At 42.9% G+C, this 27,164-nt stretch overlaps 5 protein-coding genes across 7 annotated transcripts in view; 3 read left to right on the top strand and 2 right to left on the bottom strand.

Annotated features, from left to right (window-relative positions):
• Positions 1-1,418: 1,418 nt before the first annotated feature.
• LOC132075803 (cilia- and flagella- associated protein 210-like) lies at positions 1,419-11,042 on the bottom strand. Its single transcript, XM_059476510.1, has 9 exons — positions 11,006-11,042; positions 10,383-10,850; positions 9,897-10,233; positions 8,980-9,136; positions 7,862-8,001; positions 7,384-7,576; positions 6,673-6,837; positions 5,888-5,991; positions 1,419-2,434 (listed from the first exon to the last, which is right to left on the bottom strand). Exons 1-8 carry the CDS (start codon positions 11,040-11,042, stop codon positions 5,890-5,892), a joined length of 1,599 nt encoding a protein of 532 aa, XP_059332493.1. The 3' UTR covers positions 1,419-2,434; positions 5,888-5,889.
• Positions 10,258-20,328, top strand: PHOSPHO2 (phosphatase, orphan 2). 3 transcript variants are annotated; one of them, XM_059476363.1, is made up of 3 exons: positions 10,258-10,385; positions 18,000-18,120; positions 19,017-20,328. In XM_059476363.1, exon 3 carries the CDS (start codon positions 19,019-19,021, stop codon positions 19,742-19,744), a length of 726 nt encoding a protein of 241 aa, XP_059332346.1. In that variant the 5' UTR covers positions 10,258-10,385; positions 18,000-18,120; positions 19,017-19,018; the 3' UTR covers positions 19,745-20,328. The 3 variants fall into 3 exon arrangements, with proteins under 3 accessions (XP_059332346.1, XP_059332348.1, XP_059332347.1); XM_059476365.1 differs by lacking the exons at positions 10,258-10,385; positions 18,000-18,120 and adding an exon at positions 18,610-18,717; XM_059476364.1 differs by lacking the exons at positions 10,258-10,385; positions 18,000-18,120 and adding an exon at positions 18,692-18,760.
• Positions 11,597-18,340, bottom strand: CFAP210 (cilia and flagella associated protein 210). The gene is made up of 9 exons (XM_059476509.1): positions 18,253-18,340; positions 16,997-17,208; positions 16,581-16,754; positions 16,292-16,488; positions 15,256-15,412; positions 14,116-14,255; positions 13,119-13,311; positions 12,633-12,797; positions 11,597-12,136 (listed from the first exon to the last, which is right to left on the bottom strand). The coding sequence occupies exons 1-9, from the start codon at positions 18,338-18,340 to the stop codon at positions 11,927-11,929; spliced, it is 1,536 nt and encodes a 511-aa protein (XP_059332492.1). The 3' UTR covers positions 11,597-11,926.
• Positions 18,003-27,164, top strand: part of SSB (small RNA binding exonuclease protection factor La) — a 22,047-nt gene continuing 12,885 nt past the window's right edge. The window contains exon 1 of the mRNA XM_059476360.1: positions 18,003-18,120. The gene's annotated coding sequence lies outside the window, so the exon portion shown is untranslated. The remainder of the gene's footprint in view (positions 18,121-27,164) is intronic.
• The window catches only part of KLHL23 (kelch like family member 23), a 3,903-nt gene continuing 1,111 nt past the window's right edge, over positions 24,373-27,164 (top strand). The window contains exon 1 of the mRNA XM_059475984.1: positions 24,373-25,585. Coding sequence (XP_059331967.1) covers positions 24,373-25,585 — 1,213 coding nt within the window. The remainder of the gene's footprint in view (positions 25,586-27,164) is intronic.

Raw genomic sequence — 27,164 nt, 5'->3', positions numbered from 1 at the left:
CCCTTTGCTGAAAATAGTAATTTTCATAATGCAATATTTAACTAAATTATTAAAGAAAACGCATATCAAAAGTCTGTGAACTGCATTTTACAAAATTTGAATTTATTACAGTTCTGCAGTTATCTAGCAGAAAACTTTAGCTTTCCATTTTGATGCTTATGTACTTTTAGTGTCATACTTCTCACCCTTGAACAATTCATGTCATTACGAACACTGTTTCAACAAAACTTTGTTGTGTAAAGGCCAAAAGTAATGTTCACATGTTTGTGTGATTTAAGTATCATATGAAATTATGTTTTGTAGTTCTAGTATGAAATCTCACAAAAGGATTAGCAGTAATAAAATATGAAAAAGGTGATGAGTGTATAGTAAAACTACATAAAGGTAAAGGTATATTTTTTGAAATGATTAATAAGTTAGTATCTTTCCCTAATCAGACAGTCATTGTTCAAATAAAACTAATAGGGCAGTTAGCATGCATAAGTTCAGAGGAGAAATCTTGAACTGCTGAATATGCATATAATTGGTTTTAAATTTATATTTGTACTCACAGAAGTTCTAGGACATTAAAAGGACTAAATAAGCTGAACTAATGCAGCACCCTGATTTTGAATTTAAATTTTGCAATATGGAAAGCACTTTTGGAAACTTGCTATTTTTGGCAGGAAGTCAGACATGGCTACATATCCCCATGATAAAAGGTATTCTCTATGTGGCATTACCATAGCTGCTATTGGAAAGAGTGGTTGAAAGGATTGGAAAGAATTTTGGTATATTAAATTCTGAACAATAGTAAGAGGAGCTTGCTGATAACTGGGTTCCTTCAGCTAAAATAGTTGTTAATTATACCAGCAGCATTGTGCATGTAGCATTTAGCAGAGTATGTTTTAATTAATCATAGTCTTTTGGACATTTTGTAATTTATAGTTTGTAACAGGGAAGATTATTTAGTTGTAAGCTGAGAGAATGAATTCTTGATTTGAAATGTACAAGTTGTGTACCAAAGCACTTCTGAGAAATAAATGCTTTTTTTGCTCATTTGTTAGTGTATTCCATGTCTGCCACATGTGCTTCTTGCAGTATTAGCATCTTCTGCATTTAGAGAAATAATTGTTTCTAAGTCATATTGTGCAGTCTGTGTTTGTAAATTCACAGGATATTCCAAGATGGAAGGGTCCTACAAGAATTATCAGGTCAGCTTTTAGGTGAGTGGGCCATGCAGGATCAAACCCATGAGCTCAGCATTATTAGCACCATGCTCTGACCAAGCGAGCTCATCTCAGGGTAAATGTGCTTGGCCAGCCTCCAGCCTTCTGACATGCTGATACTTTGAGTACAGATTTACAAGGCAGAGTGATCTCATGTCAGGGTATTACCTCCTCAGTTAAGCCAAGATCAATAAATTTTTAGTGACGATGTGAAGTTAGATTTTTATTCCACGTTACATTAGATGACAGTGTCAAACAGTCGGTGCAATTAAGAATTTCTTACAACAGAATGGCAAATGAGAATCTATTATGTCTATACTGTAACATATAAAAATGCAGCTATGTAATGAAGCTGGCCTAGTGTCTAATTGCAAATTCTGCTTGTTGCCAACTATGGTCTTTTACTTGAAAAAAATACAAGTCTGTGTGTGTGTGTCTAAATGTAAAGCAGAATAGTTTTCACTACAGAAGAACTGTTTGTTCAGTCTGAACGTAAATGGACTGAACACAGCTAACAGTCAGTTTGGAACTGAGTGAAAAAGCAACTTTTAATCCAAAAGTCACCTACAGCAGCATCACAGCCTGGCTGGTTGGCAGCAGAGTGCTTAGGAGATGACAGGAGAGTGTTTTTCCCACTTCCTGTAGTCAGGGTAGCTGGAGTGCTAGATGCAGTCTTGTTGCAAACATCTCCCATAAAGGATTAAAAGACTCAAACAATGCCACAACTTCTCAAGATACTGTTTCTACCTTTCACTGCATTCTCCAAAGTAAAATTAAGTAGAAAACTGTCACCAAAAAAAAGGTACAATCAACATGGATTATATTGTTACAGACAGATGTATCCAATTTTATTTGTTGAGTAAGATTTTTTTTTCAAGTCAAAACAGAAGGTTTGAGTTAAGTCTGGAGGCTCAGGAATATTCAAGGAGTACAGTACAGATGAACTGATAGTTTACCTTTGGTTGTTACCATTTGACTTTCTGAAAAGAATACTGCTTTGTTCCATAATAAAGTTAGACTAGTTCAAGTACAGTTGCAAGCTATAGCACTTGTTTCTTGAGCTTGAGTTATAGGCAGGTTGCAGCAAACAGCATGTCTTGTAACTTGGTCCACAGTTAGCTTTTGCTCTCAGGCACTGATTGGTTTTGCAGGCACAGAACTTGGGAAGAGTGAGTGGCTAGCTTCTTACTCCTTTCTAGCTGCTTCTGTAGTGGTAATATGTGTTTCTGAAGAAAAAATAAACAGTTTAAGTGTATAATTAGTAGCTTCTATGAATTGTATATGCATTGATAGATTGTAGCTGAAACTAATGCAGAAATACTTATAAGCTTTACCAAACATAGTTCCAAACTTTGCCCTTGTGCACTGTGCCAGTTGTTGGATTTTTCTTGGTCTGCTCAGTAACACACTTCAGTACATGCTGCTTTTTCTTTCTAATCTGTGCTTATTTTCCTTTTACACAGAAAAGGAGTCAGTCCAGATGCTACTTATTGGGGATGGGGGGGGGTGCAATTACTATGTTATCAGAGATGCAGTGTTGAATTTTCCTGGACCTGCAGTGCTGATGTTAAAGCCCTTCAGTACCCACCAGAACTGTTAATTTCTCTGGATAATGATCTGGAGCTGAGACAATCCACAGAAAAACAAAGTGTTGCACTGGTTTATACAAAATACTGTCAGCAAGCTACAAACTGCTCTGCTTTAAGACTGCTTATTAGAGACTGGTTTACCAGATCAGAGGACACATTTGAACCATTCATGTATCACTTAAATATCTAGTAATAAAAAAACCATGATATACCAGAACAAAAAGAAATTTAGGTTAAAGTGGTGGGAGTGCAGTAGTATGAAAGCAATGACTTCACACATTACAGGCTTAACAAAGCCTATACCACAACTCAGTCTAAACAGAAAAAAATTAAGATAATTCCAAAGAAAATGTCTCACATGATGTCTAATCTCTCACCTTTACCTCCCTCTACCATCTTAGCCTTCACTGATTATGGGGATTTTTGCATGCTTTTCAGAGGTAGTGAATTTTCTATCTCTCAAAAATACCCTCCAGAACAGGAAGGAAGATCAGTATCAGAAACAAGGATGCACTGCCAGAACAAGGAGGAAGATTACAGACTAGCTGCAGCACTCTTCCATTCAAGAGGTAACAGGAAGGCCTAAGTTAATAACAGACATCTGAAAGAATTTAGCTGTTGAAGCAGTAAATTATTTGACCTAACATGACAAGGAACATGTTTCAAGGAAGCTTTGAACAGGTTTTTTTTTTTCTTTTTCAGAAGTATAGAGCAAGTCTGTATTGGGATGTGAAAATGTTCATCCTTAATAGTCCCATGGTGCCAGCTCTTCTGTTCGTGGGCCATTTGTTTCCAGGTATGTATCCTCTTACAACTTACTCAGAGCTAACTGGTAGCAAAGACATGCAAAAAGAACTTGCACAGACCTAGTAAGTCCACCTGGAACACTACCTAACAGCAAAGAGCTGAACAGTTAGTTAATTCAAATTCCCTTAGGATGTTAGGCATTGTAGAGAGCTGTTCTCTTCCATTTCCAGGTAGAAGTTGTATTAGATCCATGAGAACAGTCCTCTTACCTTTGCACTGCCACACAGGTGTGAGCTGAAATACTGTTGGGAGAGTGCCATGTCAGACACTGGAGGCACACATGTTCAAACTAAAGTTCTCTTTCCAGAATTGGATCACAAGTGTGGAAAAAAATGCAGCTGGATTTAAGGTCTCAGTTTCAGTCCCTCTGAGGGGTTGCCTTGCATTTCTAAGGTCTTGGTCTTCAAATAAGGCTAATATCTATCATGACTCTCACCTGCTGCAATGTCCTGAAGCAGAACAATATCTGAGAGGATGCTTTTTTGAACAAAACCAATAATTAGAGTTTACTAGTCAAAGTATTTCTCAAAGCATTTTCTGATTTGCTAGCTTTTAATTAAAACTTTATAGAATTCAGACTGGAGGAGACCTTTAAGATCAAGTTCAGCTGTTAACCCAGTACTGAAGTCCAACACTAGCTAATCCATGTCCCTAAGCATCATCTACACATCTAAATGCCTTCAGGAAGGATGACTCCAGCTAATAACAATACAAGAGTGGCCATTAAATGAAGGTACCTTTCAATGAGTAGGTTCTTCCAGGTCAACAGTTTCTTTTCTTATCAGCTGCAGTCTAGCTCTCTGTATTTTAATCTCCCTATCTTTAAATGGCAGCTGAAAAGGACTCTGGTGAGCAGCTAGACCAGCCTCCTGCCTTACACAGGACACCTTTTACCAGCAACATTGCACCACCTGTGGCCATTCTGATCTAGTGTCATCACACTATGCTTTACAGAGGTTTTACAGAAAATTACTAATTAGAATTAGTTATTTAAAACAAGCATACAAAGTATGTGCATCTCGGAGTCAACAGAATAAATTAAGATCATGATTGCTGCTGGATTTTTTTCATGCTGAATTTGGGTAACTAAATCTATATTTAGCCAACATGCTTTAAAAATACACATAATTCCCACTTTATTCTAGATGTACTGAAATGAAGAGTTGTTTTCTGGTACTGGAGTTTAATGGGTTTGATGGGTTTTCTGTAGATGTTCAAAGTAAAAGGAGTAGAAGCCTGATGGAAGCAGGCTGTAGACTTCAAATATAGATGTATGTAATCTGCAGAATAGGACATTTCTGGAAGCTGAGTAGGAAATGAGGCTGCAATCCACCTTGTTTCTTGCTGCTGTGCAAGGAGACTAAAAGCCCATTGAACTCACCAATTGCATAGTAGTGAGCATGTGCAAATTTGCACTTAGGGATTCATTTGGAGCATTATCGAGCTCTGCAGGTTTCAGCACCACTCCTGCTGTAGTCAATACTTCTTAAGGCTCCAGCTTCTGCCATCAAAAGGCTTTTATAAAAGTTTCCATTCTTTCTGCTTGCTGAAAAAAAGCTTGATGTAATAAAATGAGCACTGGCTCAGAGAGAAGGGAAATAAATTTTTCATTAGTGAAGGAAGGAAAAAAGTACTGAGGGACAATCTTACATGTTAATTGCCATGTCTCTTTCTGTAATATGTAATTTTCAAATTTAACTACTCCAAGATAGTTGGAAAGAACTCTGTGTGAATTTTAGTTGATAGTGTAGCAATGTTAGTCTTTTACTTTAGGTCAGAAGTGAGGTTCTGAAACAACTCTTCATTGTTTCTACTAACTGTGCTTTGGCTCACATTACAGAATAATGGGCCATGCTAATTGACACGGGTACAGAGTCAGTCAGCTCCACCCAGCCATGTTCTTCTATCCAAAAAGTGCACAGCCGCCCAGACCACAGCAGGACTGACCAAGACAATAACAGTCTGTGCTGGCCCTGAGGAGAGTTCTTGGCCCTGCCCTCAGGCAGAGCTTTGAGGGCCAAAGCAGGCTTTAAAAGTCATGGCAAAATGCCAAGTTTTTTCTCAGTCCTGAGCAAGCTGGGGGCTCATATGAGGCAGGAGGGCATTGCATCAACCATCTTCATCCACTCACCCCCCCATTTTTACTGTTCTTAGTACTGCAGGTTATCCACTCCACCATTCTTGCAGTTGTCCTAATTAGGAAGCCCACATCTTGTTCCTTCCTTTAATGTTTGGAGAATAGATGTTACATCCAGTAATGGCACCGATTCAGTTACTCACTACCTTTATCTCCGAAATGCTTGATCCCGATGGAAAGCAGCCTCTCTCTGAGCATTGTAGTCCAAGTCTGCTTGCTTTTCCTGCTCTTTTCTTGCCTGCTTTTCAGCCTGATGAAGAAAAGGGAATAACAAAGTTTAGTATTTTGTTCTCAACATCATCATTCTGTAGAGCTGAAAGAGGGTAAAAGCTTACAGAAGGTCTGTGGCATCCTTAGCTGAAACTTGGCACTTATCATCCCTCCCCACTTCTCTCTCCTGCCTTACCTCCCCAGAAAGGGTACATTGAATAGCTGAGTGAACATCAGCATTAGCTGCTGCTCTTTGGTGACCTGCCCAGAGGATACAAGAGGACAGCAGTGCATGGTTGTAAAAATGTCCTAATGGCACAGGACAGGATGTGATCTGTCATTGTTGATCTCTTATTACCAGCCCTCACAGTAATCCTCCCTGTCTCATATGGGCCAAGTCCACCTGGAAGAGGCTTCTGTTCTACTGCTCCAAGAGGAGGCCCATAAACCTCTGAAACATGTATCATGCATTGTCAAGTTTTCAGCAGTAACCTTTTCATTCCACAAACAAGCCTCCTGTGGCCCATAGATACAGTCACCTCTCCAACATCAGCAGCTCCAGTGCACACAGGTAAAAACCAAACAAAATATGTACGTCACACCCACAGCAATCTTTCTCTCTCACCCCCCCTCTTCTCTTCTACCCAATAGGTCTAGTACTATGGATTTAGAAGTGTGCTTCTTTCTGAAGGAGCTGACAGTATAAAGTTCTTCTATTTACCATTTGCTGGAGCTGAAATTTCTGTATTTCCATGCTTGCATCACGCTGTCTTTGTTTCTTGGCTTTTTCCATTTCCAAGTAGACATCATTTTCTGTCATCCACTGATTACGATCCTTCTCATCCTCTTCTTTTTCCTCTCTCTTCTTTTCTTCTTTTAAATTCATCTGTAGTTCACAAAACACACAGGAGTTAACAAGGAGCTGGCCTGCCCAGCTGGAAGTTGTATCTCCGTGCAGAAGCAGCCCGGAATCAGCGCTCCCATCAGCACGGTCACTGTGGCTGCCCAGTGCCCAAGCCCAGGGTTTCCAGCAGCCCTGGCAGAGGTGTGCCCAACACAGAAGGGGGAAAGGGAGAGGGGACTCCAGGAAAGGTGGCAGCAGACTTGCTGAAGCCTGCTGATGCTTGGCACCAGAGTCACCAGCTGTGGTCTGGGCCAGGCTCCTCAGCTGGGGTAAGCAGTGCAATTTGCACAAATTACAGAGCCTTCCCAGTCTAATTTTTTTGAAGAGAGGATCACCAGATATGCGGCCTGCACCCTTCTTAAGGATTTAGTTAAAAATTCTAGATTATAAATGAAAAGCAACTGGTGAGAACGTGCATGTGTGTCTCACTCCAGGCTCTGCTAGAAATTGGCATTTCCAAACACTATTCCTACGCACAAGTAGGAATAAGAGACAGAAAGAGGAACAAGGACAGCCCCCGTTTCTTACCACAGTGACTCTGTTTTCTTCAATGGATTCAAGAGCAGCCTTTTTTTTCATTTCTTTCTCTTTGTCTTTTATTTGGTACTCAGCTTCTACCTCTGCAGCTCCTCTAGCAAGACGATCATCTTCAATCTTAAATTTCTCATTCATCTGTGCATTTAATTGTTCAAAAGCTTTGTCCTTACGCTTCTCTATCATCCTGCAGGAGAACATGAATTACGGTTACATCCCAGGACATCTGCTCAGATTATGAGAGGCAATTGGTACCTGTTGCTTCTAATAACACCAACAATCCTACCTCCACCCCAACAGCCACTGGAACTGGTAGGCATTTTTTCTGCACTTTCTACTCCAAGTTTTAATTACAGAAAACTTGCTTGCATTTAAGTTCTGATCTCGATGATATAACTACTGAGAACACTGTTTGTCACAAAATGAAATTGCAAGTTTGAATCTTATCACTGAAAATTACTCCTGGACTCACCTGTTAGTCTCTGCATTTTCTTCTCTTGTCAGATCAGCCATCATTTCTTTTCCTTTAATATAAGCCTTAATCCGATCATCATCTTTGTCTTCTTTTTGTTTCTCTTCAGCTTTAAATATTTTCTGTTCAGCTACATATTCCTGTTTAAATGGAAAACGTTTATTGTCATGTAGAACTAGATTTTGGAAACATGAACTAAAAACAAATTCTAGCAAATACTTCAGGCTAACCAGTAATATGGAGTTCTTTACATCAGTGAAGAAGCTACAGAAGATAGAAACCCAGAGATAAAAGAAAATTTTTATTATCTACTTATCACAAACCACAGCAAAAGTAAAATTAGTATGTGGTTGTGGCTCCGGGCTTATAGCATCTCTATATTCTCTCCTCTACATTCCCAGTGGCTCCAGCTGTACTGTTCCCATCCTGTCTATCATTCATATGGTGCAGACTCTGAAGGGCTTGAACAATAAGTCTGTAGACCATCAAAATAAGGCATTTTGTAATGACTCAGAAATGGCACTTGTACAGCTTGGCAGTATGTATAGCTTTTGTTGCACGTACAAGGTTGGGGGGAAATTTGTGTACTTGGGGTGAGGAGCATGAAAGGAAAAAAAGCAAGTAGGGTTTTAATGGGAATTCTCTCCTTTTACTCCCTCACATGGTAATGAATCAAAACAGTACCTCTACTTCAGTTTCCCTGCTCAAGCAGGTATTGGCAGGGAAACAGAACTCAGGTCATCAAGTTTATAAGATATTGTCATACTCAAGCTATTCGCTCTCCCTAACAAAGAAAAATGGCCTTAAAACAGAGCAAGTACATGGAACCTAAATGCAGTTCTCAAGTCAAGGACAATCTCCTTGCTGACTCTTGCAGACTTTTCCATTGTAAAACAGTCAAAGCTCAGGTGCCTCATTAAAACTTCGAAGAGGTCTTTCTCAAAAGCACAGAGGAAAGACATGGCCTGCAACTGGCAGGGTAGCCATTTGATCCCAGGCTCCTAAAGCTGTCAGCAAAGACCCTGTTACCCACAATGCTGTTTATTTGTGGGCTGAGTCCAACCATCACAGTCAAGGTGAAATATGTATTTTGAACTGTCTGCTTTCCTGCTACTTACATGATGCTGCCTCTGGAATTCAACTTTTTTCTCCTGATCCTTCTCTTTATCTCTCTGAATTTCTAGTTGGTACAATTGGCTTGATTGCTGTATTCGTTCCCCTTCTCTTCTCTTTTCCTGCTTAGCCAGATCTGCTTGATCCTTGTGCTCCTTTATTCTGAATCAGAAAAGGGAATTGCGTAAATGAGCTAGGGGCAGCATGAAGTAATAATTAACAGATATAGATTATGCACATCTGTAGGTACTTTAACAGTAAAAAACCCTGATACTTTGAAGTAAAATATCAGAGATCAAAACCAGAATAAGTTTCTATAAGCTAGCGCCAAATTCTTTGGCGAAAGCTCAGTTCCAGTCTGAGGGCACTAGGGAAGTCAATATTAGCAAAAGTGAACATGAACAGTGCATGGACTCAAATGTTAGATTGAATTTGATTTGCCTGTTTCATTGTTACCCCACTCCCTGTACAACCTCGGCCTTTTCCAGCACGCAGCAGGCTTCTAAGCAGTGCCACAGCCCTGTACAAGACATGGCCACGATGCCCGTGCCAGCTGGAAGTGGGAAGGGTTCTAGCTAGGGAGAAGCAGCAATAGTGGGACCAGCCACTTGCTCTCGGTGCCAAAATTGAGCCAGTCTTGTTGGATGTGTTGGGATAGACATGCAAGAGACGTTTCGGAAGCTGGAGAACAGAATTACAGAGGGTGGGAAAAGGTCAGTCAGACCACGAGGTGAGGATGATCTAAAATCCTCGTTCAAAAGCAGTGAGTCACGGAGCCCCGGGCACGAAACGCGGGTTAGCGCCCAAGAGCCGCCCCTTTCGGCGGGCCGTGCCGCCGGGACCCGCCCGGGCCGGGCCTGCCCCGGTGAGGTTTTAACCCAAAGCCTCTCGCCCCGCTCCCGGGCCCCGCCGCCGGACTCACTGCGCCAGCTGCTCCTGGGCCACGGCGCGGCGGCTCAGGTAGCGGCCACGCTCCACCTCTGCCTCCCGCCGAATGGCGTCCGGCCCATCGCGGTCCATCGCCGGCCTTCTTCGCCGCCTCGTGCACACGGAACGCCTGCCGAAGGCGAAGCAGGGAATCCTCACCGACGGCTCTGTTTCTGGGAAATGGGGGCTCCCTCCCTCGCCCCGCTCAAAGTCGGTGGCCGCTGAAGCGTTCCGGCGCCGAGGCTGGAATGGCGCCCGAGTGGGCGACGGCGCTGTGTCGCGATAGATGGAGCGGCACCGCGCCCCGCCCAGCCCCGCCCCGCCCCGGGGAGCTGCGGGCGGGCAGCGGCCGGTCCGTCACACACGGAGGGAGGGGAGGGGCGGGGAGGAAGCCATCCCCCAGCCATCTCCCAGCCTCGGAGGCCGGACCCTTCTCCCAAACCTGTTCTCAACATCTCGTTTCCTTGCGGAGCGTCCGTACCCGGTAAGAGGCTGAAATGGCGCCTCCGCCTCTGTCCTTCTGCTCCCGCCGGTTCTCCGGGACCGGGGCCGTGGCGCTCGGCCGGGCTCCGTGCGCTGCCGCGCCTCACAAGAACCTTCGCCCCGCCAGGCCTGCCTGTTGCCGGGGCCCGGAGCTCTTGGCGGCTCTGGGAGCTGGATGAGGAGGTCGGGCCTCCATCTCCTTCCGGGCATTCACCCCTTGCCTTGCCTGGGAGACTTCTCGAGGAGGTGGCTGCTGCCCCCGGGAAGGACAGCACCGCCCTTACAGCCAGGTTTGCACAGTGTAGGGAGGTACAGCCAGTTCGGCTTGCCCTCAGCTCCCTGGAGGTACCGTGCCTCCAGGGTAGGCTCGCATCTTCCTCGAAGCCCTGTGCTTTTTCCAAGGCCTGGCTGCTTTCGGCAGATAGGCCAAGAAACTTGAGGACACACCAAAGACCCACGTTCAAAACTAAAATATTGGCAAGAGTCCTTTTTTGGATTTTTTGAAGGCCATGTATTATTTTCTGGTCTGGCCAGCAGAGACTGGCAGCTGTGGGGTGCAACAAAGCAAAGTTTCAGGTTTCTTGGGCTTTGCTTCCAGCGGACACCAGGCTAGAGGGATACCCTGTTTAAAGGCCAGGGTCCTGGTGGAGGAAGTCATTGCAGGAATCTCTAATTTCCAAGACAAGGAAATGAAAGAAACCTAAGCTTAAGGAGGGAAATGTATCTGTGGCTTGGGTGTTGGTGAGTAAAATTGCTGGGGAATCTGAGAGACAATTTTAGATCACATCTATTTACCTATTTAATAGATCACATCTGTTTACAGCCTGAATTGCTGTTAGTCTTTTTGAAGGAACAGCCCAACTATGCTGTCTCCTGTTGATGTGCTAATTTTGTAGGCCCTATTTACAGCTATTGGGACCTATTTGTCTCTTTGGTGACTTTTTAAGGGCTGGAATCAATTTACATTAATATTTTCATGTAATAAAACTGATTTAAAATATGACATTTGTTTTTGAGACATAGTTGCAAAATACTACCAAAACTGCACACCCTAACTGTTCTAACTTTCACATATGTTCTCTTTTTTTTGTCCCCTGTGTTGTAACCTGGGACAGTGAATTTTTAGATCAACGAATATTAAAAATATAACAGAAGTAGTGAGCTTTTGGCTGGAATGGCTTACAGTTACATAATATGAATTCCTGTCTCAAGTTTAATAAACTAACATTCATGAAATAGGCTGGGGATGTTTGAATACAACCAGTTATATGGCAATCTTTTATTTTTTCAAGTGGAAGTCTAGATTCATGGTATATATTTGATATAAATAATTTACAGTTAACTCTGCCTGTATGGTTGAAAAACATTTATTTAACTTGAAAATGGCTTCTGCCTTTCCTTGGTGGACAGTTTAAAAAACTTTTTTAAACAAAAACATTGCTTCATTTTTTTGTTTCTTGAGCAGCACTACAGTTACAACAAGGTAACTGGGTCCCAACATAGAATTATATGTTTGGAAACTAGTATTTATTTCTTCTTCTCTCAGAAAAATGGCCTATGTCCAAGTCCTCTTCCATTTTCACATGCTTTGAGAAGAGGATAAAGATGATGTGTCGTCTTAGATTCTGTTTCAATTAATTCCTTTGCATATTTCTGAAACTCTTGCTCTTTATAAAGTGCAATAGCCTCTCTCTGAGCATTGTAGTCCAAGTCTGCTTGCTTTTCCTGCTCTTTTCTTGCCTGCTTTTCAGCCTGATGAAGAAAAGGGAATAACAAAGCTTAGTGTTTTGTTCTCAACATCATCATCCTGTAGAGCTGAAAGAGGGTAAAAGCTTACAGAAGGTCTATGGCATCCTTAGCTGAAACTTAGCACTTATCATCCCTCCCCACTTCTCTCTCCTGCCTTATCTCCCCAGAAAGGGTACATTGAATAGCTGAGTGAACATCAGCATTAGCTGCTGCTCTTTGGTGACCTGCCCAGAGGATACAAGAGGACAGCAGTGCATGGTTGTAAAAATGTCCTAATGGCACAGGACAGGATGTGATCTGTCCTTGCAAACCAGCCTTGATTTGCAGCAATGCTCTGAGGAGGCTGGTCTCCAACACCAGCATATGCCGAGCACATGTGATTAAAAACAACCCAACAAACAATAAAACCCAAACAAAGCAGCAAACTTCTTCTCTTTCTCTTAGCAGGAGCTAGTGTATTGGTTTAGGTGCAAGCTTCTTTCTGAAGCTTTCTATTTACCATTTGCTGGAGGTGAATTTTCTGTACTTCTCTGTTTGCCTCATCTCGTCCATGTTTTCTTTTGTTTTCCATTTCCAGGTGGATGCGGTCTTCTTCCATTAACCTATCACGTTCTTTTTCAGCCTCTTCTTTCTCCTGTCTCTCCTTTTCCTCTTTCAACTTCATCTGCAGTTCACAAAACACACAGGAGTTAACAAGGAGCTGGCCTGCCCAGCTGGAAGTTGTATCTCCGTGCAGAAGCAGCCCGGAATCAGCGCTCCCATCAGCACGGTCACTGTGGCTGCCCAGTGCCCAAGCCCAGGGTTTCCAGCAGCCCTGGCAGAGGTGTGCCCAACACAGAAGGGGGAAAGGGAGAGGGGACTCCAGGAAAGGTGGCAGCAGACTTGCTGAAGCCTGCTGATGCTTGGCACCAGAGTCACCAGCTGTGGTCTGGGCCAGGCTCCTCAGCTGGGGTAAGCAGAAGTAAGATCAGCCCAAGTTTCTTACCTCAGTGGCTCTGTGTTCAGCAATAGATTCTAGGGCAGCCTTTTGTTTTGCTTCTTTCTCTTTGCGTTTTTTTTCTTCTTCAGCTTCTATTCTTGCAGCATCTCTAGCCAGTCGACCATCTTCCTTCCTTAATGCCTCACTCATTTGTTCAGCTAATTGACTGATGATTTTGTCCCGTTGTTCCTGTACTTGTCTGCAGAAAAACACGAGCTTCCATAACATACCAGGGCAACACATCTGGGTCTACCTGAAGCTACCAAACTCAGCAATTCAGGCTCTAGAGTTCTGTCACACACAAGCTGGCCCACCCACCCAACTCTTGATATCCTCCTGTTCCTCCTGTTTGGTTTATTTTTATATTATCTGCTTTAGCAAATAAATGTTCCCAGTGTTCTTGTATCACTAGTTTCTGTTGCAGTAATGAGCTGCATCACTCAGTAAGGATTCCAGCAAGCATCTTGCCAGCAGGAGGGGAATGTTGGCCAGAAGCAGGAAGGGAAGAAAACTCTTAGAATGACTCAGTGGTATCATCACGTGGTACCCTTAATGTTAAACTGATAAAATATCTCCCCTTAAGAAAATGACGTTGTTAATTAATATTTGGGCCTTGTTGAGAAGTCAAATAATTTTTCTTGAGCTGACTCAGAGAAATATAGCTTATACTCAAAAATATTTTCATCAAGGATCTTAATTGTCTTAATTGTTGAGGAGGTGGAGATTTGGCAGGCCATATGAAAATCACTCTTCACAATACACTGGTGCAAAGCTATGCACTTTGATAAGCCTCTGTACTTTGAAAGGTGAGATTGCTCCCTGACATTCTTACTAAGGAACCTGTGAAAAAATTTCCTTGTTCTCCTGAATTCCCTGTTCTCCCTATGAGTAGAAGTGTTAGAATAACTGTTGATTGTGTTTTATCATTAGTCTAAGTGATCTGAAAACAACTACAGTATAATTTTTAGATCATTTATGATTTATACTCTAGCATTGCACCTACCTACGCATTTCAGCTTCTTTCTTTTTTCTCATCCGGGCAATAATTTCCTTTGCTTTGAAATGAGCTTTGATCCGCTCATCTTCTTCCATTTGGTTTTGTTCCTCTATTGCTTTGATTATTTTCTGGTCATTTAGATACGCCTGTATGGGCAAAATGGTCCTGATGTAACAGATGATGTTTGGAATATCTGCACCTTGGGCAGCAGCTTACAGGAATCACTCCCTGTTCCCCCTCCTCAAGTTTCTTTCAAAAACAGAAGAGAGAAAAGGGATCCTCAGGAAAGGAGAGAGAAGACAAGAAAGGAATACTTCCACTTACTTCTGTCTCCCTATTCCAACATGCATCAAGAGGAGGCAGTCAATGTGAGGGTGGGGAATGGAATTGAGTATCAAACAGACTGAGCATCAAACAGCTGCTTCTCCGGTGCATCACACAAACAAATTGCTGTGCGATGCAGAGAGCGTTGTCCATGCTCCCACTGACACACATGGGCAGGGGGATGGTCCAACCACCACCCACATAGATCATTCTGCTCCTGGCCCCACCTCATTCAAAACTACCCGTGGCTTAGAGCTTAATCCAAAGCACAACAGAGTTTTCTATACTTTTATGTAAAAAACCAACTGTCCTTTGCATGCTGGCCAGAACTGCTCTGAGGCAGTTCTTGTTTGTACCTTAGTAGCATGCCTTTAAAGACGAAATGAGATGGCAGCAAGTCTTGACTAAATCCCTAAACCTCTGCAATCATAAATATCAAATCAAATTAAAAAGATAAATTCAGTGTCTGTCTATTTCCTCTTTCTAACAAAGAAAAATGGGCTTAAAACAGCAGGAATGTGAAACTTAAATCCAGTTCTCAAGTCAAGGAGATGTTCCTTGAGGTCTACAGCCAAATCTTTAACCATAGACCAGTTAAAGCATCTTCAGACACCAGAAGGAGGGGGCCTCCAAGAGGTCTTTCTCAAAAGCACAGAGGAAAGGCATGGCCTGCAACTGGCAGGGTAGCCATTTGATCCCAGGCTCCTAAAGCTATCAGCAAAGACCCTGTTGCCAGTAGATCCCTTTATTTGTGGGCTGAGTCCAGCCATCACAGCCAAGGTGAAATGCACATTTTGAACTGTCTGCTTTCCTGCTACTTACATGATACAGCTTCCGGCGTGCAAGTTTTTCCTCGTGTTCCTTTTCTTTTTGTCTCTGAGTTTCCAGTTGGTACAGTTGGACTGATCTCTGTAATTCTTCCTCTTCTCTTTTTTTTTCCTCTTTGGCCAGATCTGCTAGATGCTCATGCTCCTTTATTCTGAATCAGAATAAAGTGAATAAAGTGTCTAGGAACTGCATGAAGTAATGAACTGCACAACCATAGGTACCTTATAGTGAAGAATGTGATGCTCTGAGTTGAAGGTAGGTAGAATATCAGAGGTGAATAACAGCATGATTGTAATGGTAACCCTGGTCAGAAATGAGCATGCTCACAGTTTGCAGTGTCATGGTGAGAAGTTTTAGCTGGATGACTCATTAGCACCACTGCATTGGTAATGCTCTGGCTTATATCTGCAGCATCCTTGGAGAAAAAGATGTCCCCAGTATGACCCACCATACCATGTGGGCAGCAGCTTAAACTGGTAATGTGCTGTACTAAGTTCTGCAAGGATCTATGTGTTGTGCCTGGAATATGTAAGACCAGACTTAGAACCCTTTCTCTGCCTTGGGAAATTCGATTCCTTTTATCACATCTCCAGGGCCAGTCCTATAAATACCACTGGGGACCACTCCATAAGATTTACAGAAAACCTGAGAGAAGGATTAGAAATTACAGTAATGCCTTCTCTTGTTGTGCAATCTGGAAGCTCATTATGGGTAAATGGAAAATCTAATTTAAACTTTTCCTTGTCTGGAACAAAAACTGAGTAAAGTACACTTAAATTTCATTAGCAACATTTGAACAGTGATTTGACTAAAACCTGCTGATGCTTCCAAGAGGCAATTTTGCATACAGACTGTTGGCAACTAAAAATGCATATAGCTTTTCCCTTTTGGGCAAGATCTTCTGTGATCTTCTTTTAAAAGAATGGCATTTGTGAAACTATTAGCAAGTTTTTGTAAAAACCTCATAGAATGTATTTTGAGAAGAGTTTAAGTAAATAATGAAGTAGGGTTGCTTTTAATGATTACTTACTGTTGTAACTGATCTTTGCATAGTGCCTGTTTATTCATATAATGCTGATGTGCTTTTTCTTGCTCACTGAGAATGTGTTCTTTAAATCGACGTTGCTCTTCTTCATAGTCCTTCTTTTTGGTATCAACTAATCTTGACTTTAGAAATTCAACTTGAGCATCTCTTTCGTTTAGGACCTTAGCAAGTAGAAGTGCACTCTGCAAGAGAACATTTAAAGTCATTTTTATGTTCAGAAGTCTTTAGAGACATTCAGTACAATTTCAATGTAAAATATAAGTTGTCAACAGACATGGAACTGTCTCATTCTGTCGTCCTGATAAAATAGGTAGGTTTTTGCACGATCAATAACCTCCTTCCGTTTTGCTGCTTGGAACTTTGCTTCTTCCAAATCAAGTAACTTTCTTTCTTCCTCTTCCTTTTCTTCACGTAATTTTTTGGCTTGAAGTTTCTGTTTTATCAGGTTCTACAGCGCAGACAAAATTAAAAATCACACTTAAATTTTGGATTGTTTTTTTACTTTACATTTTAGCTTTAAGTAAAAAAATACAAATGTTTAAGTTAGATGTTAAACATATTTAAATGGCTTTTAGCTGAAATACATATTCAAAAACAAATGTTAAACAAAGGGAATATAGCTAGAAATGTTACTATGTGTGGTTTTGTATATACAAAAGCAACTTGTTTACAAATGTATCTTGTACTTACCAGAGTGGCATTGCGTGCGTCTTCTTTTCCAGCATCTTTGGAGTCCAAGTCTACCTCTTCCTGTTCTTTTTTCTCATCAGTGTATGGTGCTTTTCTAATGCAGCCCTGAATCCTTTCCCATTGTGCTTTTGGCAATACAATGACCTGGCGAAGATCTCTTTCTTTTCGAAGGAAAAACTCATCTAGAACATCCTTTTCTTTCCAATGATGTGCTGTGCAGAGGGAGCATAAAATACGAAGGTTACTTGATACCAGAAAATCCAATAGTCAAATATGTATCAGAATTTGAATGCTGGCATGGTAACAATACTAAGTTATCCTTAGTGTTACTTAGTCCCCCATCCCAAACGCCAGAGCTAGACAGCGTGTCTGTATCTGTAGTCTGCCTAAGAGCAGTGCATGGACTTGGATGGGCACTGACTGCCTGGACTGTTTGTACGTGCCCTTGCCTGTTTGTGTGTCTGTGTGGGCTTGGCTTGTAGTAACACACTTCCCAGGCAGTACTTGGGCATGATTCTTAGAACAGCAGGGAGCAGAGACCATTCCCAATATGAAAAGAGGAATATCGGTGAAGCCGTTCTGCTGGCTGGATGAGGCAGCAGTTTGAGCACAGACTGTGCCTTACTTCCATGTCCTGCACACTCATCATATTTACTGAAATAGTTCTGTTGTAGAAGTTTTTGATTTGTTAGCAAGACTAGGATTTCTTTGTTGCATTAGGCTCACATACACGTGTGAAGGTGTAAATGCAGCTTTTCTAGTTGATGTCTAGGTTTTGTGAAATGCTCTTTCAAGTGTCACCCCCCTTTTTGAAGGGAGTGGCACTCTGTACAGGGTGATGTTCTGTAGAAATTGTGTGATTTGGAGCAGACTGAGAGGCCATATCTGAAAGGTAAGGAGGCTTTCTCTTGGAGTGACACCGGTGTGAAACTCTGTTTTCCAGATGCCGTTGCTGATCAGTCTCCCGGCAGGCATCGGACCTGATCCTCTCTCTCTGTCCTAGGTGGAGACAGCCTCAGCAGAAGTAAAGGCGCACCGATGCACCCTGCAGGCAGGACTCTGCCAGCCCCTCGTTCTTCCCCAGCCGCTGCCCCTGGAGGTTACTGGACCTGCGCTGCGTTCAGGTCAGTTCTCTCCACTGCGTTCCTAGGGAGGAACAGCCCCTCTTGCCGTCTGCAGCCGGGGGAGCTTTGGGGAAGTCCCGCTGGGCACCCGTGCAGCCTCCCGGAGCCGTGCGGCCGCGGGCTCGGCCCTACCCTCCCGCCGGGTCCCGCTGCCCGCGGGGCAGTCCCACTCACGGGCGCCGCGCCGCCGCCGCCGCCCCGCCGCTGCCGCCGCCGCCATCTTCCCGGGCCGCGGCGCCGTTGCCGGGCGACCGGCAGCGCGCGGTCACGTGACGGCGCGCGGGGCGGGGCTCGTTCCCCTCACGGGCCGGGCCGCGGCACCGAGCGCTGCTCCCGCGGCTGCGGCCCCGGCCAGGCCGCTCTGCCCAGTGCCCGCGGCGGGGCCGGCGCGTTCCGATCCACTGACGGCCGCGTTTCGTTCCGCTGGCTGCCTTGATTTAGCGCGGCCTCGTTGAAGGCTCGAACAGGTGCCGTCTGTTCGAACGGACGGTGATCGTTTCCTTTTGAAACACTTATTGAGGCGTTTTGCCAGGAGAATCGCTGTTCGGTTGCTTTGGCGATTGCTGATGGAGAAATTAGTGTCTGCTCAAACTGATGGTATGTCAGCACAGGAAGATTGGTGCTGTGTTAGCAAGTGGTAGTAAGTATGAGTTAGATACTGTCACAATTACTATTTTAAACAAAAGTTGGGCACTGAACTTTGGCATTTACAAATTGCATTTTTAGCTACAGCACAACTTCCCATCACGGTAGTGGCCATAAATAGTTTATTTTGTTCCGATATTTTCTTCCAGAATTTTTCTCTTCTAAGCACAAGGTCAGGGTAGAAATATAGTCTTTCTGTTTATATAAGTAATTTTCTTTTTTGTTTATTTTGGAAACTTATTTTCTCACAGCTATGAAATTTCTGTTGGTTTTTGATTTTGACCATACAATCATAGATGAAAATAGTGACACCTGGATTGTGAAATGTGCTCCTGAAAGAAAACTTCCTAATGGATTAAGAAACTCTTACCAGCCGGGACATTGGACAGAATATATGGGTAGAGTCTTTGTCTACCTGGGAGACAATGGTGTCAAAGAAGATGAGATGAAAAGAACTATGACAACAATTCCTTTCACTGCAGGAATGATAGATCTTCTGGGATTTATTGGCGAGAACAAGGAGTTGTTTGATTGTATAATTGTTTCAGATTCTAATACAGTATTTATTGACTGGATTTTGAAAGCTGCTGACTTCCATAAAGTGTTTGATGAAGTGTTTACAAACCCTGCAGCATTCAGCAGTACTGGCTATCTTACTGTACAGCATTTCCATGCTCACCATTGTACAAAGTGCCCTAAAAACCTTTGCAAAAGGAAAGTTTTAAAAGAATTTCTAGATAAACAGTTGGAGCGAGGAGTGAGTTATACACAAATTATATATATAGGTGACGGTGGGAATGACTTATGTCCAGTAACATTTTTGAAGAAGAATGATATTGCTATGCCCAGGCAGGGGTATACCTTGGAGAAAAGGATTTCTCAACTGGCCCAAAGTCTCAGTCCTGTACAGTGTTCTGTTCTGGTTTGGTCATCTGCAATCGACATTATGTCTTACCTGAAATCACTTATAAAGGAATGATTCAAATGATAAAAGGAAACTGATGCAATTACATTTTAGCTTATTGGGAGAGAAAAACTACATGTGTATAAAAGCTCAAAATTGTATAATTGGATTATTATCAGAAGTTATAGGGTTTTTAACCACAACATAAACCTGTTTATGTTCAATCCTGGTGATAATGGGAAAGTGCAGTAAAAAAGGCCTTCTAACACAGTACAGATTCCAATATAAGTGGAGAAGGGGTGTTGGGACAGGACTTGTCATTAGTTTTTGGCTATTCCCTCCCCTCCAACCCTTTACAAATACATAGCTGATATATACTTGCAATCCCACACATTTAGGGGAAGGAGTAGGATTCCTGTTGAAAAGAATTAAATTCTTTATTAGAAAACATTAGGTGCCAGGAGCATGGTTCTAGAGCTGTTGGCTTTTATACTTCTCTGATCTCATGGCAAATTATTTGCTTGTAATCTTGTTTAATCCAAAGATGCATTTATATTTTCAATCAATTATTTTACCAAACAAAATTACTTTTTAATACTTTGTATTATCTTGTATTGTAAAGACAATAAAAGTTGCTGTCACTGACAAATGCAACACAACTAATCTGTGTCATGTATTCTGCTGGTCTGTGTTTCATCAGGCCTGGAGAGAGTAGACACAAGTGTAGGTGTCAGCCTTTGGCTGGTCAGACCCTTTTTCCTCTGGAAAGCTGTAAGGATGTTGCTTTTTTGTTTAAAGAAAAGTCTTTCTCCCATTCTGCCTACTGCCCTGACAGTGCTGCTGCCTCTGTACAGAGCTGGCACTGCTTTGATCTTCCATGCTGGCAGCTCGGAGTCAGCCAGAACCTTTTTTCCTGCTTGGTTGGTGCTGCAGTGCACAGGCTCACAGAATGGAACATACATATACAGTATACACTGATTTTACCTATTCATTCTCATTTCTATCTATAGCACAATCTCTTACAGTCTGGAAGGAAGCATCAATATCCATTTTAAGTTTTAAACAGATTGTTCTGTCTAAGTAGTTCTAAAGAATTGTTTGTGACCATGCAGTCTTTCTCTTTACCACTGACAGTGAGATGAGCCCCAAGTGTTGGTGCATATAAAGATACTAAAAGTAAGTCTCATTAAACTTAAATAATGTGTTTTCCTGCCAAATGGTTTTATTCTTATATCTCAGAAAAGGTTCAAAATGCTGATGTAGTCTGCTATTAAACTGAGGTCATATTTAGCTTAAGTGCTTTAATAACTGAGAGATTAGGCCGACTTTCACAGTACCTCAGTTGCAGATGTCTGAGGAGTAGCTCAGCAGCCTGCAGTTGCTGTATCTGTCTTTTGTTTTCTGTGCAATGTTATTCTCATTTTCTTATCAACATTTCATGATGTCACTACCTTCTTTTTCCTTAATTGAAGATTTTTGAGTGGTCTTGCCTGTTTTCAGGCTGCTGGTTTACATAAATTTCCCTTGTGCACTTCTTTCCTTGCCTCACCTATTTTACTGTATCGTAGAAGGTTGCTTTGAACACTCAGTTGCCTAAGATGTCCAAAGTAATATACTTCAGTTCTCAGGAGCCTGGCTTTAGTGATGGATATTTGGTAAGTGTCTGAGATGTTCATATTTGGGATCTTGGCCTATTGTTTTACTCAAGAGCACAAAGACATCTAAGGACTGGTGGGTCTCAGGCTGTGGCAGGTTTAAGTTGTCTGGTTTACAGGTCATACAGAAGAATGGTAATGGCTGTTGCAAAAGGCAATTTCATGTATTACTTGGGCTTTTAAGTTGTTGCCTTTGTTTGACCCCAGCTGGCAACTGAAGAGAGCAGCTTGTGCACTCCAATCCCTCACTGAGTGAGGAGGAGAATTGGGGAAAAAAATTAGACCTCATGAGTTGAGATGAGAACAATTTAATAATTGAAACAAAATAAAATATAGTAGTACTGAATCACTATAATTGTAATGAAAAGGAGAGAGAAAGGAATGAAGTCCAGGAGAAACAAGTGTTGTATAATACACTGCTCCCCACCCTGTGATGGATGCCCAGCCCACCCCTGAGCAGTGATGGGCTCCTCCCAGCTGACTCCCCCAGTTTCTGTGCTGGGAGTGCCCTCCATGCTGTGGAATATCCCTTTGGCCTGGCCCATGCTCCCCCAGCTCCTGGTGCAGCTTCTCACTGACAGGGCATGGGAAACTGAAAAGTCCTTGACTGTGGGTAAGCACCACTTAGCAACAACCAAAACAACAGAGTGTTATCAACATGATTGCCATGGTAAATCCAAAACAGCGCTAACCAGCAACTAAGAAGGAAATTAACTCTATCCCAGCCAAAACCAGGATAGTTGTGTGTTTCCTTAATTCTAGATGTGCTGCTGAGTGTTCCAAATTCTGTGCTGGTCTCGTCTGTGTTTTTCAGAACTTAGTTATGGAATAGCTTGCTTTCAGTTTGTCCACAGATCTTGGTTACAGCTTGCTTAAGAACAAACAAAAAGTAGTATATCAGTGATTACTCAGCTTTTTCTTCCACTTACACTATTGTTTTAGCCTTAAGGGACCTACCTTGTAATTTGCTGTGAGAGTGAGATATTGGGTGAGAAATTTTTTTTCATCCTCAAAAAAGGATTTTTCTGTGGCTTTGATTAAAGTGCTGAAGCACGAGTTGAGAGTAGATTAAGAAGAGTACATGAGATATTAGGAATTATGTTATAATCACTTCAACTAGAGGGTAGAGCTGATGATATTTGCCAGACAAAGTGCATGTTGGAGACAGAAGAAATTTTTCAATTTCAGTAGGCAGACCATTAAGCTATTAATCAGGTCTTGTCTGGGGTTTTTTTTCCCCACTTAAAAGAAGTGAGGATTTTTCTGAAGCACCACAATTACCAAAATTTTCCATGTTTGGTTACAATGGAGGGGAGATGAGTATCTCCAAAGAATGAAGCTGGGTGAAGCTGGGAGCCCAGCCAAAAGAAAGGGAAAAGCTCCTTGAAGGGGGATGCATGTTCAGTACTCAGTACTAAGTGTTGCTGACCTCCTGACTTGCTCTCTGGGAGGGAGATGACTTAGGGAAAAATGTTATGAAAAGAAAAGCCTAACAAAAGTCATATCTGTATGGGGAAGGTTCTGTATGCTAGTAGGTGTGCTGTCATACACCATGACTGTGTGAGTACTTAGCCTTAGTATTGTGTGCTAGTGCAATAGCCAAGACTCCAAAGAAGTTCCTGCTTGTCCATAGGAAGGGAAGAAATGGAAAATGCAACCAAAACAAAGCTGTTGGCATGGGGATGTATAAAGACTTGAGGCTCCACAAGAGAATTTTCTGGCCAAAGAAATGGAGTAGCTGAGGGACAGGCCCATGTCAGGCAGCGGAGCTGTTGTAATTACTAGGTTACACTACAAACTCCAGTTCTCTGAGCTAACAATGCATCCAGAGGGGTTGAAAAAAAGGAAGGCATAGATGTGTGTGGGTATGGGGAAATTTTGGTTTTGTGGGGTTTTTTGTTTGTTTGGATCATTTTGTCTCATATGAATCCTGGTGCAGGGCTAGCATGGAAGGAAGGATGGCAGAGGAGTACAACCATTTACACTTTCCTGTCTGGATTTCCTTAGTTCATACTTGTGCTTTGTGGCAGAAATACCACCAATAATTAAAAGAAAAATATGATGCTTTTTCATCTGTGTTGAGTGGGAACTATCAAAATTTCTCCTTTTGGGTATTACTGGCACTTAGCTAATAATAATATTCGCCTCCTTTTGGTTGAAGAAATTACTGGCAGTTCTTTCAATCTCCCTGCTCTGGTAGGGCAGGGAGAGCCTGGCTGCTGGGTGCAAAGAATCGGAACCCTGCTGCAGATGGAGAGCCCACAGCTGCTTGAACCCGGAGGATGCTGTGTTTCAAATAAAGAAAATGTGTAGCTAGCAGAAAAAAAAACCCAAACCTTCTTAAATTGTGAATCACATTTTCAGGAGTTTTAAAAGCTAATACAGCCTTCTTCCTGAAAAATTTACTTATAGTTGGAATCTGTTTGTGGGCATAATTTGTTACTGTCCTTTTCACCCTGCCAGATTCAGGAGTTTGGGGAGAGCTGTGGCTGCTCTCCGGTACTGGGGGAGCCCTCGGAGCTTGCTGCTCTTCCCAGTATCCCTCCTCCAAGCGCCCTGGGAGCGCGGGGCGCCCTGCGAGAGCCGGCTTTAGGTCGCTGACAGCGGCGGCCGAGGCCCCTCGCTTTGTTGTGTGGCTGAGTGACACCGAGCTGGTGACGCTCCCCAGGCATCTGCTCCTGTCCCTAACACGGCCGGGCCTTCTGTCACCACTGCTGACAGGCTTTAACCCCTGCCCGGGGTGGGGAGCGCCGGGACGGCGGCGGCAGCGGCTCGGGCCGGACCTTTCCGAGGCGAGCGGGCGAGCGGGGGCCGGGCTGGGCGCCGGGGCGCGCCGGCCTGGCTGAGGGGTGCCTGGCGGGGCGGGGGGGCCGGCCGGGACACCAAAATAGGAGCTGCGGCTGCGGCCCCGCTGCTCCCTCCGGCAGCGGCGCTTCCAAAGACGGTCAGGGGCCGCCGCGGGCTGGGAGCCCCCGTGTGCCGGGCGGGTCCGCAGCCGGAGGGCGGCCGGGCTGCGCGGACAAAGCGGCGGGAGCTGCGGGCGCGGCGATGGCCGCGGCCGGGCAGGAGGAGTACGCGTACCTCTACAGGGACTCCGCGCACCCCGCCGGCTTCTTGGAGGCGTTCCGGGCGTTTTACCTGGACGGGCTGTTCACCGACATCACCCTGCAGTGCGCCTCGGGGGTCATCTTCCACTGCCACAGAGCTGCCCTGGCAGCCTGCAGCAGTTATTTTAAAGCCATGTTCACAGCCGATATGAAAGAAAAATCCAAAAACCAGATCAGCCTTCCCGGGCTCAGCCATGCAGTACTGGAAGCTCTCGTGAATTATGCATACACATCACAGATCCAGATAACAAAGAGAAATGTCCAAAGCCTACTCCAGGCTGCAGACCTGCTCCAGTTCTTGTCAGTAAAGAAAGCCTGTGAGCAGTTTCTGGTAAGGCACTTAGATACTGACAACTGCATTGGGATGCACTCCTTTGCCGAATATCATGATTGCTCGGAGCTGGAGAAAGAGTCCAGAAGGATTTTGTTATGGCAGTTTGAAGAAGTGTGGAAGCAGGAGGAGTTTCTGGACATTGACAAGGAGAAGCTCTCTTATATTCTCTCCAGAGAGAATCTCAATGTTCAGAAAGAAGAGGCAGCCATTGAAGCTGTCATTAAGTGGGTGACACACAATGTGGAAGGAAGAATTGAAGACATCTGTGAAGTGCTGAGCTGCATCAAATTAGACTTAGATAATGCGTATTTGAGGTCAGCTTTAAGCCTGCGAAAAAAATGCCGACTCAATGACAGTAAGATAAGGTCACTCATATATAATGCCCTGAACCTCAATCCCAAAGGTCTTTCCAGAAGATCCACAGCAGCCATGTATGTAATTGGAGGATATTATTGGCATCCCTTATCAGAAGTGCATGTTTGGGATCCTTTAACCGATACATGGGTCCAGGGAACAGAGATGCCAGATCACACCAGAGAGAGCTATGGGGTCACCAGTTTGGGACCAGACATATATGTGACAGGAGGTTACAGAACAGAGAGCATTGAAGCTCTTGACACCGTGTGGATATATAACAGCGAGAGAGATGAGTGGACAGAAGGCTGCCCCATGCTCGATGCCAGGTATTACCACTGCGCTGTGTCCGTGAGTGGCTGCGTTTATGCACTGGGAGGGTACCGAAAGGGAGCTCCAGTCCAAGAAGCTGAGTTTTATGATCCTTTAATACAGAAATGGCTCCCCATTGCAAACATGATCAAAGGTAGGTAAACTTTTGTATAGGGTCTGCCTCCAATGTTAATTCTTTTGTATTTGCCATTTTTAAGTGCCATGGAAACATTTAGGATTTGATGCAAAATCTAGAGAAATCCATGGGAATTTTCTGTTAATGTTGGTGGGCTTTGGTTCAGGTCTTCACTAGCCAAATAACCATAACCATCCAAATGCTATATTGAGCTGTGCCATAGAACAGCAGGTAGAAAAGTAAGTGGCAGTCTCAGTTTAATTTTGCCTTTTTCATTAGTAAAATTTCTGTTCAAACTAGAAAGAAATCAGAAAACTACCCAGGATAAGAGCCCAATGTTGTGGTGTGATTTCAGGGTTTACCTCAGAAACCCAGGTCGTCCATTCAGTACACAATCAAAGAGCAAACTCCAATAAAGGGGCTGTATTACTTTTACATATGATTTTCCATGCAGTCATTTATAAAGGTGTCATAATTTAAAACTTCTTGCATGGAGTTCCCTCCTATTTCTGTGTATCATCTGTTCAGGATCCTTTGTTTAATCATTAGTATGAGGATAATGAAAAGCACTAATACCTGTTTCTAGCAACCAAAGTAGTGATCTACTAAAAATGTATGAATCACAGCCTAACCAAAGGGTATTGACTCTGAGATGAGCTCAGTTGGTCTGAGCCTGGTGCTAAATAATGCCAGGGTGACTGGTTTGATCCCTGTATGTGCCATTCACTTAAGAGTTGGATTTGCTGATCTTTCTGGGTCCCTTCCAACTCAGACTATTCTGTGATTATTTTGTAACAGTAACAACAATACTACAGTTAAACATTTTATCATACATTTTTATAAATGAATGCAAATATTTATAATTAGATATAAAAATTTACTGTAAGTTAATGCAACATAATATTTTTCAAGAGCATTTTTGGGTGTATATGTAAAAGAAAAAAAAGCAGGCCTTTACAACTTTCTCCATTGTTTGTATGTTTTCCTCAGACATTGCTACTATTTTTATTTCCTTTGAAAGTAGAAATGCTATGCTAATCCTATGAGTTACATATTCTATGCAGTTGTTTTGCCAGTTTTTATAATTGTGAAACTAAGATGCTCAGACCCCCCTTTGCTTTATTTCATGTTGTTGTCCTAGAGACAGTGTTAGAATGGCTCCGTTCTGTTTGTGTCCTTGTATATACAATAGCTTAACTAGTAATACCATGAGAGCGACCAAAAGTATCAGAAAAGATACCCTGAGACACTGAAGAATCTCAACTCCCACTGTCTTTGCTCTTGCCATCTAACAAGTGTAACTTAGTGAAACAGTGAAACTAATTGCCTATTCCAAAATCAGTGAGACAGTGTGACTTTACTTACTGTCTAAAAATCCAGGGAACTATTGGGTGGTTGTATTACGTGCAATATATATTGGTTACTGCAATTTTATTTAGTCATTCTTGACTTTTGCTGGTATCTTCATAAATCTGTTTTATTCACATTCAGTTAAATACTTGCAAGCATATACTGTTAATAAATATTAACAAATCATTTGAAATGGAGTTGTGGATGGAAGAGGCCATGGTTATTGCATGCAGTCTGAATGCATGTT

The sequence above is a fragment of the Ammospiza nelsoni genome, chromosome 7, assembly GCF_027579445.1.
Source record: "Ammospiza nelsoni isolate bAmmNel1 chromosome 7, bAmmNel1.pri, whole genome shotgun sequence".
In the NCBI taxonomy this organism is placed as follows: domain Eukaryota; kingdom Metazoa; phylum Chordata; class Aves; order Passeriformes; family Passerellidae; genus Ammospiza; species Ammospiza nelsoni.
Note: the sequence above shows the minus strand (reverse complement) of the source record. Positions and strands in the feature narration are given on the sequence as shown.

Bases quoted from the DNA above. Each gene is read 5' to 3' on its own strand.
- LOC132075803 (XM_059476510.1), bottom strand. From the start codon at position 11,042: ATGACTTCCTCCACCAGGACCCTGGCCTTTAAACAGG. The intron at 10,851-11,005 runs GTATCCCTCTAG...CCAATATTTTAG, and splicing joins GACCCTGGCCTTTAAACAGG to TTTTGAACGTGGGTCTTTGG. The intron at 5,992-6,672 runs GTAAATAGAAGA...TTTCTTCATCAG, and splicing joins AATTTCAGCTCCAGCAAATG to GCTGAAAAGCAGGCAAGAAA.
- CFAP210 (XM_059476509.1), bottom strand. From the start codon at position 18,340: ATGGCGGCGGCGGCAGCGGCGGGGCGGCGGCGGCGGCGCGGCGCCCGT. The intron at 16,755-16,996 runs GTAAGTACAAGA...TCTGCGCTGTAG, and splicing joins ACGCACGCAATGCCACTCTG to AACCTGATAAAACAGAAACT. The intron at 12,137-12,632 runs GTAAATAGAAAG...TTTCTTCATCAG, and splicing joins AAATTCACCTCCAGCAAATG to GCTGAAAAGCAGGCAAGAAA.
- PHOSPHO2 (XM_059476364.1), top strand. From the start codon at position 18,715: ATGGTATGTCAGCACAGGAAGATTGGTGCTGTGTTAGCAAGTGGTA. The intron at 18,761-19,016 runs GTAAGTATGAGT...ATTTTCTCACAG, and splicing joins TGCTGTGTTAGCAAGTGGTA to CTATGAAATTTCTGTTGGTT.